The 12,226-nt window shown below is 35.5% G+C and overlaps 1 protein-coding gene across 1 annotated transcript; it reads right to left on the reverse strand.

The window, feature by feature from the left end:
- Positions 1-4,487: 4,487 nt before the first annotated feature.
- On the reverse strand, positions 4,488-5,594 carry LOC144448044 (somatostatin receptor type 4-like). Its single transcript, XM_078138229.1, has one exon. It carries the CDS (start codon positions 5,592-5,594, stop codon positions 4,488-4,490), a length of 1,107 nt encoding a protein of 368 aa, XP_077994355.1.
- Between the last annotated feature and the right edge of the window lie 6,632 nt (positions 5,595-12,226).

The following is a 12,226-nucleotide window of genomic DNA, read 5'->3' on the forward strand; positions in this document are numbered from 1 at the left end:
CTGAACAATTGTCTTAAAGTAAAGTAAAGTAAAGTAAAGTAAAGTTTGGTCATAACCATAAGATAACAGAGGGCTTCAAAATGCAAGTTTGGTCATTTTTTATAAGATCGCTTTCGAGTCAAGTGAGTGGAAATCGTCGATAAAAGAAGTAATCTATTTATACTCATACTACATTTACATACAGTGATGACATATAATTTATTATTAACTATACATTGGAACAAAGGTTTACTGTAGAATGTCCCAATTGTCAGTTTATTAGTTTAAAAACATGCCACGTTTTCACAAAATATCAACACAAGCCCATTGTATCGACATTCTCTGTATAATAAGGTATTGTCCATTGTGTTGAGTTTAACACACCTTAGTTATGTATACCATACAATTTTAAAATCAATTATACTGAATTTCAAGTTTTTAAATATCAATATTAAAATTGATAGTACGATTTGCATTAGGGGAATGATATGCTTGTCTACCAAATTGAATGGCGAATTCGCAGTAAATGAAGTGATATTACATTATGTATCAATATATGCGATTGCGATAATGATTGAGAGAGAGAGAGAGAGTGAGAGAGGGAGAATGAATTATGGTCTTATAAACATACTAGAATATACTGTTTTAAGAAGGTAAAGTAAGATAACTACAGTGAACAAGACACCATATTCCTTGCATTGCTTTTATCTTGTAATTAGATCAGCGGAAGGTAAGGCTGTGTTCGTTAACTTTTTATGATAACATACAGTGCATGTAAAGAACACGTTTCTTTCTACTGATGACTGAACTTAATGTGAAGATTGAAAGTGTATAAAATGGCAAACCGCGAACCTTTTAGGTTTGGCACTTTTCATTTCCATGACATTACAATTACTACAGACTAAGTATATAAAAACAAATCATGCTCGCCTATACAATTGTGCCATTTTGATTTATTTTGCCATAATATTTTAGCTTTTATACCCACAGACACTGACAATTAGTCAGAAAGTGTGAGTAAATATCGGCATATATTGATTAATAAGACATGTAGATTGTAGTTTTTGTTTACTGATGTATATTTTAACCACCAGCAATGTATTTTTTCACAATGCTGTTGAGTTTTATTCACCTAGTGACTACGCTCGTCATAGCCTTAGTGCTAACGAGTATCCCTTATGACGTCATAAAATCCAGTGGTTTGGGTGGGACCGGAAATACCCGAAACCTCTCGAAGTAAATCCGAAGGGAAGTGACTGGAAAAAGGTCATTTTAAGGTGTTTGCAGACGCTTTTTTTAAAGTTTTAAAACCAGAATGCGTTTCACAAACATGTCGTCTAGCAAATTAGCGATAGTGAATGTAGGCATTTTGAATCACCTTTAACATGGTATATGTGGCGTTTTTTGTCTCATGCAGAGTAGTTGATTGCTAATTATCCAAGACGTAAGTAACTTGTAATGAATGTTGTCTATGTTCGATACAGGCATTCACAAGGAAGAACCGCTGATCGATATTAACTCGAACAAGTTCACTTTTCGTAGCTTTACACAAAGGTTCGCCGTGTTAAATGCGCATGGATACATATCAAACTTCAGTCATACGTGTATGCTTTTGCACATTATCTGAGTGGTAGGTCGTTGTACAACAAATGCCGAGTATGTGGACGTATACGTATACATACTCTTCACGTACTATTCGTCTGTCATTATCTCCGCTTTTCAGGGAACCGTTTTCTCAATTGCCAGAGTATATTTTCTTTTAATAGTCAATGTATGTGTACTGACCCATAGTCAAAATTCTTTCCATTACATGCTTGGTTTCAATCATTTTCAAATCAGTCGCGTAATAAAATAACGCTGTATAAATTTGAACAGTCTCTCACTTTTGACATCGCAGAGAAAACATATGGGGTAAAATACACAAGAACGTAATAGTAATTACACAATATTTTTTTTGACAGGCACTTAAATTTGCCAAACACTCAAGGCACGAAGAGACTCATAAGTGGCTTTGGAAAGAGGCGCTATAGAAGCAAGCACGACTCTCTGCATGGATTAACCTACGGTAAAAACATATACTCAAGACTCGAGCAAAATTTATTCAATTACTACAGTGAGTTGTAGTTGCCTTGACAATTTCACTGTTAGAGTGTTTCTTTTCCATAGTTTGTATGTACACATATCCCAGTTGTCCCCATCGGCCAGTCTTTGATTAAAACAGATGGTAACGAAATAGCCGACTATCTATTGAAGTTAAAAAAAAACGAATATTGCCTTTCAAGGCAGGTCAGATCAATCCGAAATAATATATGCCAATCCACTCAATTTATTGACTTTTCACAGTTATTTTTTTTACAGACGTCAACATTTAATAGACATATGAAATCTCTGCTAAGAAATAGAAATGGAAATATTAACAAAGACACATAGAAGCAGTTATTATGTAATAGTTACACAAGAAAGTGCCTAAATATGACTTAAACGTGTATAATAACCGTAATGCTGAACAGTCCAAATCGTGTGTGGAATCTTTTATTATCTGAAAACGTTTGCTTTGACCTATATGTCTCATCAGATAAGTGCGCGAATTAACTAGTTTGATGTTGAAAATTACCTCACTTTGTATGTTGTGTGATATGTGGTACATTCGACGCATCGTCGCACCTGAGAACAAATTTGAGGGCGGTCATTTCAACAACCTGTTTCAATACCACATTTAAAAAAACACATCCCCTCTACATGTTGTAATTCGGTACGGTTCGGTATAAATACATTTGGCCTATACTAAACATTACTACAAACGAACAAACTATATAATACATTCTTTGTTCTATTGGCAACGTACGTACAATGTAGTTATTCTATCACTCCAAGGCAACGTTTTATAGAGTGAGTAAAAAAGAAAGTAAGATGGGTAATGACGTGTTTAATATCGCTGCCGGATATTTGCTGGTAATTATTTTTGGTGTCAATATGTGAAGTTCACTAATGAGACTTTGAATAGGAAAAGCGTAGCATGTATTATTCAAGCGCTCTGTACCAATGTTTAAGTGATATATGTCCAGCAAACATGGTGAATTCAAATGTTTAACCTGCTTTGCACTATCCTTTATTATAACTGTAACTGTATAGTGGCAACTAAGGATATAGAAAGAAGGCAGTCTTAAAATCTTTTTGTATGAATCAATCTGTGTCAATTCATTCCCCGGCTTTGTATCTAACTTGTCAGCAATGATCTCGGTAAACAATTGTAGAATGGCTATTTGGAACATATATCGCACAAAATGTTTTCGCATATTAAGATATTCATGAAAGTACATTTTCTTCAATGTAGTCCAAAACGCTAAACGTAATACAAATTTCAGTAAATAGATAAATAACCCAATACCCGACCTCTCCCAAATCCCCAAATGTTGCAATTTGCTGGTATATATACGACATTGAAAAGGTCGCTAAAATATATTAAAAAGTCAATTAGACAGCTTAGACGATAGCGAATTGTACGCTTCACCAAATATAAGTTGCCTAGGTTACGTCCCAACGCTAATAGCTCCAACAAATACCGTGTACGATTAACTTCGAGCACTAGTTACTACAATGTAATATTTTGCGTTGTTTGTACAAACGTACTTGTTTATTCGATATGTACATGTTTATATATATATATATATATATATATATATATATATATATATATATATATATATATATATATATATATATATATATATTAAGTGCACTTGATATTTTCGCGTGAACTGTAGGATCACCTCTGAGTCAGTGGCTAATCCTACACAACTAGAATAAACTCGATAATCTAATTACTTTTTTTTATAGGGAAAAATATCCGAAGCGCTCAAATTTCCACTACACTGCAATTCGCTATTTATGTATTTAAGGTAAAAAATGATCGCTGAAGGTATGTAATCACTAACGACAATCAAAATTGATTCTAATCTTAAATTTGTGTTATCCAGTAATTTGAAAACCACTTTTGAGTAATGACTTAATTTATGTAGAAGCTATGACGTTCACGCTGTTATTAAAAGATAAGACATAATTACCATATATTTCCCATGGTCCTGTTTACAAACTAATTGTGCATAAAGTTAGTGATAATGTTACTTACATCGGTGCCAATTATAAGTCCAGTAATTCATAACAAAACGCAAGATAAAGTGTTTTGTTATCTCTTTATCCAGGCTACAAATGACGTAACTATCAGTTGTACGTAAGCGTCAATTTACCGACATTTGGACTATATCTACCAAATAGCAAAAGCTGTGCTAGGTGTATTTCATCTTCTCTAGTTGCGGATCTCAGTGATATATTGTTCATATAGAATGCATGCATTGACAACTATATATATATATAATATGCTCTTGGAATTGAAAATAAAAGAGTTCTCGTTCTCTTTTGCTGTATCATTTGAATGAATTCATTGAGATATGCACATGAAGACTACAACCGAAGACAACAGTTGAAATTTTAATAATTGATGGATCGTCCTATTGTCTCGACGTCTGTCTTGCTTCGCTGAAATGACTCGAATTCATGGTCGTACGTGCCGTCGTAATCCCATGCATTTCCAATTCACCGTTTCTGCGTTTCGGCCTCACAAACGCTCTTCGAAAGGCAAGTCGATGACGGTTACTTGGTGCGTTGTACAGGAATGGGTTTAGAGCAAAGTTAACAACAACCATTAGTGGCGTCACCGTATTCACGCAATTATAAAACAATGGCGACGGATACGTATCCAACAGTAAAACTGCCGGGGCCATAAATAAAGTAATAAGAAGCGGCCCAAAGCAAATCAGAAAAAGTATCACTACAACAGAACACATTATGAGTACTTTAGTTTCATTCCGGTATTCACGTTTTCTCCGAAATGGTAGTCGACGTACTGTGTTGGATTGGCACATTAGACGTTTGATAATCATCATGTAAAGCAGAAGGACAACTAGCAGGACAAATGACGTGTAGATCAGAAATGTCAGTAAAAGAAACAACGATGCAGCCCTAACTTGAAACTGGCTCACGTTAACCAACACATATTCAATGAGTCCCAGACCGATGCCAGTTATCCAGGAAAGAGCGACTAGAAAACGTGCTCTTGACTTCCTCTGTATTCTGGGCGCAAGTAGTGGTCGGCATATGGCAATGTAGCGATCTACCGTTATTAACATGACAGTTGTTATGGACGTAAACGTTGCAATATCCATCATAAATGTACGAAGTTCTGTCAGGTAAAGATTGTCTTTTTCTCCAATGGCAGCTAAGAGAGGGTAGATACACAGACTTGACAAACACACAATGTCGGCCACGGCTAGGTTGATCACAAAATAATTTGGCAGGGTTCGCATAGACTTCACTCGTATCACCACAAACAAAAACAGACCGTTACCGATGAGTCCAGCCAAACCGAATGTTATCAGCAGGGTAACCATGAGGTAAAAATTTATATTGCAACCAAGATAAAGCTCGTAAGTAAAATTACCATCAGGTATATATATACCGCTGAAATTAACACGTTCATCGCTTAGTATGCAATCCTCCGCCATTTGTTCCTTGCGGTCGTCGAAGGCACTCAGAAACACGTTTGCGATCGCAGTCATAAATCCTGTTGAAGCAGTTTCCACCGTTAAATGTCAGTGGGTAAACAGAGAGATCCAATCAGCTCGAGGAATCAACGACAAACACTTGCCAATTGGTAATCTGGGGCCAGTACGCAAATTATGAAGGAAAGAGATGAAACTTTGACTTGCAAAACAACTTCAGCGGTACGGAGGCAGAGATAGTTGATCCTGTCGTATGCAGACGCCCGCTCATACTACCTGAGTATGAATCTGCCTTTTCCTAGAGGGCCCTATGGGATGATAAAGATATCAGTCGACCTAAACGACTGAGCAAAATCATACAATGTGTTACCAATGGACGAACTCCCTCTGTCTCTAGAGAGCAACATTCAAAACTGTATACACGTTTTTAATTTCCATGTGACGCTGTACATCAAGATATCACCGCTTACAGCAAAACTACTTCTGAGATTCAATACTTGGAAAGCTTTAATATTAATTGTTTTTCATGCAAATAGACACATTCATTTTCAGCAGAAAGATATACATGTTCATGTACTAAGGGTCGTCCTAAAGTGCAAAGGTTTTCTGAAGTCATAAAAGGAAAACGTAGCAACGCAAAATGAAGGCCATAATTATACACAACAATATAGAAAATGTGAAGGTTTCTACATTGAGTTCCGATGTTACCAGCCTTCGGGTCATTCCGTTAAAACGGGAAGCCATCTTATCTAGATCTGGAACCAAATTGTAGTATATAGGACAAACATTGTCCCCTAGCAAAAAGGATTCTGAGAAAAACCGTTCGGTAAATCTTTGATGGAAAAATAATGTAGTTCTACTAATTGTGCACAATTGTGCTTTTTCTCTAGATATAGTTAATGTGATCTGCTCTCTGTATATAAGATTAATTTTGAAAATATGAAATCCGGAATATTATTCTAGTTAAGCCGAAATAAGGAAAAACTTAATGATTACAATTTCCTTTTTTTTATTGTCAGCTAACTGTAGTAGAAATTATTGCCCAGCACACGTATGTTGTTGAACTGCGGACATAGCTGATTAGTAACACCGGGTTGAAATGTAGGAACATTAATGCTGGCAAACTGTGACTAGGTCTGTCAACTTAAAACAAATGAATTTATAACATATGATATGGGTAATAATATTACAGTCGTGTTGCTATGACAACATCGCCTTAATATAAGGGTTTGGCTCTAAAACATCTTCCATGCATTGCATGTATACAGCGAGGAATCAACTATAATATCGCATTGGACAATATTTTTAGTTTATTTGTGTAACATGACAAACGTCCCACTACAAGTGCTATATAGCATTACTGCATTTGATATCGTAGTTCAATTGGTAAAGTGTCAAGATGGAACGGGTATAAAGGTGCAGGTCATCTCTGGCAAACGTGTTAAATGAAAACATTCATAGACCTGTTACTCCCTTAAGCTATTTTCATCGATTCAAATTTTATTTACATCCAGATGTCTGGAAAGAAAAACTGTAAGACAAGATTATCCACACAGTAGTGTACTTGTGTAAATTTGATGTATAATTTACAATCTCCAGATTGCTTTGGGATCACTACAGTTTATTTATTGAGAGTGATGTTGTACGCTTACTACCTGTTGAGAGACACTTGGTTTTGTGATCATGCATAAAATTAGGGTTGTAGGGAGATATTTTCTCGTAAAAGTATGATATATGTTAGCGTCGTGCATGTCTCTCCTCCAGTGTGTGGCTATTGTCTGGTGACACGATGCCCCTTATAGCAATATAAAACAAGTGTCGACATATGTGTGATATATCAAACAACCGTTATTGGATCGTGATGTTTGTGCATCGTGAACCCTTTTTTTTCGCTGTAACATTCCAGTCATAAGTTTGTAACCTTGGCGCCATTCCTCTCGAGTCGGGTCAGCAACGTGCATTAGAGATACAGAAGACACATTGTTCATTTATATCGAGTGCATTATATACATAACGATCGCCATACTAAAGCAGTCACGCAGATGGTCCAATGTTGACAACTAGATACACCATACTTTTCATCCGCCCTACTATGGTGTGTAAGAAATTATATCATTTAAGCTCATTTAAAAAAAAAAAAAATTGGTACACTAACGCCACAACATCGCAGGTTGTAAGCATAACACTCAAGATAATTACAGTTTCCGTAATATTTCCAAAGTTAATTATCTATGAAGAGACGTGTTTCCAAATAGTGAGGTACTCACATAATTATATGGAAGCCGAGAGAGTGGAACTTTAGTTTCGAATAGATAATAGCAATTCATATATTCATTTTTTTTACTAACAATTCACACATTGTTGCGTTGTCATAGTAGAAACATTCGTTTCAAAGGCTTGTCTTACACACTCGACCTCACTCAGTTGACCCCATTGGAACCGGAGGATTTGGTTCAAATTCTAAGACTTATGAACTCAGGGACAATTTCATATCACCGTTTAAACAGCCACGGAATAGAGCAATGTTCTGTTCCAATACGGTAATAACATATGTCCACTGCGATACAAGCGGCTGAATTACAGCCTATTATGAGATTTACTTTTCATTTTTTAGATATCGTTTCATAGAATGGCAGCAGGGTGTTTCCTTTATATGACTATAATACTGTAATATGTAGATGATTGACTAGCACATACGTCAAAGGTGTCTCAGAGTTTACACTATTCGGGGATAAACGAGTCGTTTGAAACATTTTACAACAGGAATTAAGGATGTAATAGCTATACATTTGTCATAATTTGTCTGTGAAGCCCAACAGCTAAAATGACAATTTATTTCATCTCTCTCTCTCCATGGGTCTTGTTTATGGACGATAAGGCTAGACACTAAGTGATATTTCAGCAAAACCGTTTTTGTAAGCCGTTGTAAATGTCACAGTATATTGTAGACTAAACTGGTCCTCGAACTAAGGCGGGATAACTCCACTTGGGATTATTATATATTTTGAACACCCTTTACATGTATTAAGGAGTTTTCTTTTTCTTGTTCGTGCAGAAAACGGATTTTGTATTCGGATCAAGTTCTTCACTTAAAGAGAAAAGCCGTGTATCAGAAATCAATAACGTGTGTGCATCAGATTGCGTCAGATCGATTGGTTTTGTCAAATATCATTATTATAGTTTTACGAAAGTAAGATTTATAGAGAAGATTTCAGTTATTGTTACTTTATATGTATCAGTATGTATCAATAATATAAATTGCAACTTGACGGGTTTTCATTATAAACATGACTTTTTTTACAATATACATAATAAACTTTGCAAGTTCTACATATATATATATATATATATATATATATATATATATATATATATATATATATATATATACACACTAAGCAAGAAAACAACACCTTTTGAACACTACCAAGATTATAAAATTGCTGTCAATATATCGTTTAGTGAACTCTTCAAACTAAGTGGGACACTTTATATACCTAGTCGATAGAGTTGCGCATTCAAATCTCGAAAGACATCCAGCACCGGACGTACGAAAAAAAACATAGTATCGCAATTGATTTCCCCGTATACTGTTTTGTGAAATTGATTTTATTTGCTCCTGGCACATTGCTTATGTGCAGTCAGTCATAGGTATCATTGATATCATGTGAACTGACGTAAATACACTAACACTGCAGCGGTCCTCCTGATTAAACCTTTATCTCACAGTCGTTCATGTGTTACGGCGAAGAGCTCAGGCATAAGAACTAATCAGATGCTATTCCCCAACATTTGTCTTCGTACAGCCAAGGAAATTACGATTGACCTAAGGGTCCTTTGTCACTACGAGTCGCCAGACTCGTATTTCGAACACAGAATCAGTGACGTAGACACGCGTTTGCGTCACATAGACGCACGTTATCATGACGTAGAATGACCAGCAGAGTATTTATATTCCACATTTTTTTGGGGTTGAACGTAGCACGTGCAAGGTATACATTTCTGTAGTCCCTGTCGACATGTAATTTATATTTCGGATACAGTATGTCTACTCTGTCGTGGAGTAAGGTTTATTTTGTAGAGCCAAAAAGGACATTCTAGATACAATATTTTAAATATTTTAATATAATCCCGTATTCCGATATCATAACGCCAAACGTCATCAGGTTATCGAGTTGTTTTGTTTGGATTTGGACAACGTATGGTCGTCATGACAATAAAAATGACCACATAGATGACAATCAATATTACAAATGAGTTTTCAGGTTTGATAGTTAATTTATATTATAACTTTACCAGATTTGCCTGTTTAGAAAAAAAACCCGATATAAAACAGGATCGATCAAGTCTTTGCTTATAATTAAAAAACAAAATGACAGTCAATAAGCTAAAAAGCGTGTAAACTGTTAATGATTGTACATATAATAACAGCCCTTTAACATATTCGTTTAACATTTTTTAATTTATTGAGTTACAAACAAGGACATGGTATTTGTTGTTTAAGATCAATTTTTTTCCTTGAAGTAGAAAGACATAGTAGAGTTGTTTTATCAATTGAAAGTCCAACAAATCAATATAATAGTACCCAATTTCATCCATATGGTCACTATAATAACGGAGTATAGTTTACAATTTAATGGGTTTTATTCCAATCTTTCCATTCACAGATTCAGGGAGATTTATATATCTGTGATTATAGAATACAACGATAAAATAATTACTAGCATTCATAAATTGTTTTTTAAAGTAAAAGTGTCGTCATTAGGTTGCACTCATTCCATCATTTTCCTCCACGCTAATATTAATATTTTGTCCATACGTTCATCGCTTTTATCCCGTTGACTGTTTCGTGTCACACATGAAGACTGTAGTACGTGTAGGCACTAGGCCAAGGTTAGGCTCCACAAGTTCCTTTGTATAGAATTCGGCCACGACCTAATAACCACTACTGTGCTGGCAGGGCTGATGCCTGATCGTGATCATGACTGTGCTGAGTAACTAAGTCGTGTAAATGGGCTCCACATGCACAGTCCATGGGCAGAATTCTAGTATAACTGTTATTTCGCTGTCACCAGACGTCGGTTCTTAAAAGAGTATTTGGATACAATCAATTTATATAGTGGTACACATAGTTATCTATGAATTTGGTGTAATATGTATTCTCTTACTGCATATCTCCGACCATATGGTTCAAGTTTGACATATTTGCAAACAATATATATAATATGATGACTTAAGGATTAAAAAGACTGTGGTTGTGATCCTGGAGTCATGATCATGATGGTCGAATGGTTAGAGTGGTCGGCTTTGAATCTGCTGGTTGTGGCTTCGTCTGCGGTTTGTTTTGAAAGGCTTTGGACAGGATTTGCATCACAACTGTGGCCCAGTAAAGCCATTTGTATAATTGGGCATCTAGTTGGATAGAGGTTACAATGTGAATACTGTAACCCCAGATAGGGGAGGCTATATATGGATTGTGTGTTTCTCGCGAAGCCGATGGAGTGTAAAGGGTCGATGTGCCGTTACACTAGTACGTACATGGGGTAATAATTTTACAGGGCTTTGCGCACAGTGGGAAAGTGGTATATGAAAAGTAGCATGTGTTATATTCTTATTGTCATCATCTTATTGTCATCGTTCGTTTCCAAATTAAGAAACCTGTCAAAGCTGTGTCGGGGCTATTCATCTCAATATATAATAATAATAATAATAATAAAAATAATATATATAACATACAATAAAATTTTCAATATATAACATGCGAAATGAAGTGATAATTGTGAATTCAATACGTTAATATATTCAAATGATGTCTATATGTATATTTCATATCTTTGTTTGTCTGTAACTTTTTTACTTGACTAAATATATACAACTACCACATTGGCATTGTTTCAGGTTGAATCATCTTGGGTATTTACTTGGAAATGAAGCTTATATTGCCTACCGACACTATAATAAATATAGGAAATAGAAGTATTGCCACGTCAAAACTGGAAATAGCTCGAGATACTGTCATATTTTGCAAACGTAACAGGAAGCGAAATTACCAAAAACAAATAAACATTCATTCCATGTCCACTTGGCATGTAGCGAACCCATTCTATCCCAAGTGAGCCGCTAGATCTGGAAGTAATCTGTTACAACGAGAGAACTATCACCCGATTTTTATTATCAAACGTCCATAACAATGAGATATGCCCCAGTACTTGTATTTCGTCAGTCAGGGAAAATGCGAGTGTCCTAAGGCGCCTTGTTACTACGAATCGATAGAGGAATAGTCACAAATCCTCAGGCCACGATTATTTTCTGGGTGACTGAAGAAAACTACCGTTAGAGAATATCATAATTTATAAGTCCTAAATTGTTTAAAATCGTGATTTGGAACGTCTTGACGTTTGCTCATTTCGAGCAACACAGAACTATAGTGATGTAGACGTGGTTGTCGTGACGAAGAACAACCAGGGTATATACTCGATATTTCCAGTTCAAAAGACAATAACTTAGCCTATTATGGTATACTATCTGATTTAGTTCAATAAACCATTACATATCTATTTATTCGTGTGTTGTTTGGCTATCGTTGTTACACATAGTTGTGAGTAACTGAAAAATTAGTAATTAACAATAAATGTTAGTAGTGATAGTACCATGCCAAGGTGATTTCTTATATTCATATTGTTTGCTCA

This window comes from Glandiceps talaboti, chromosome 1, assembly GCF_964340395.1.
Source record: "Glandiceps talaboti chromosome 1, keGlaTala1.1, whole genome shotgun sequence".
Classification (NCBI taxonomy): domain Eukaryota; kingdom Metazoa; phylum Hemichordata; class Enteropneusta; family Spengelidae; genus Glandiceps; species Glandiceps talaboti.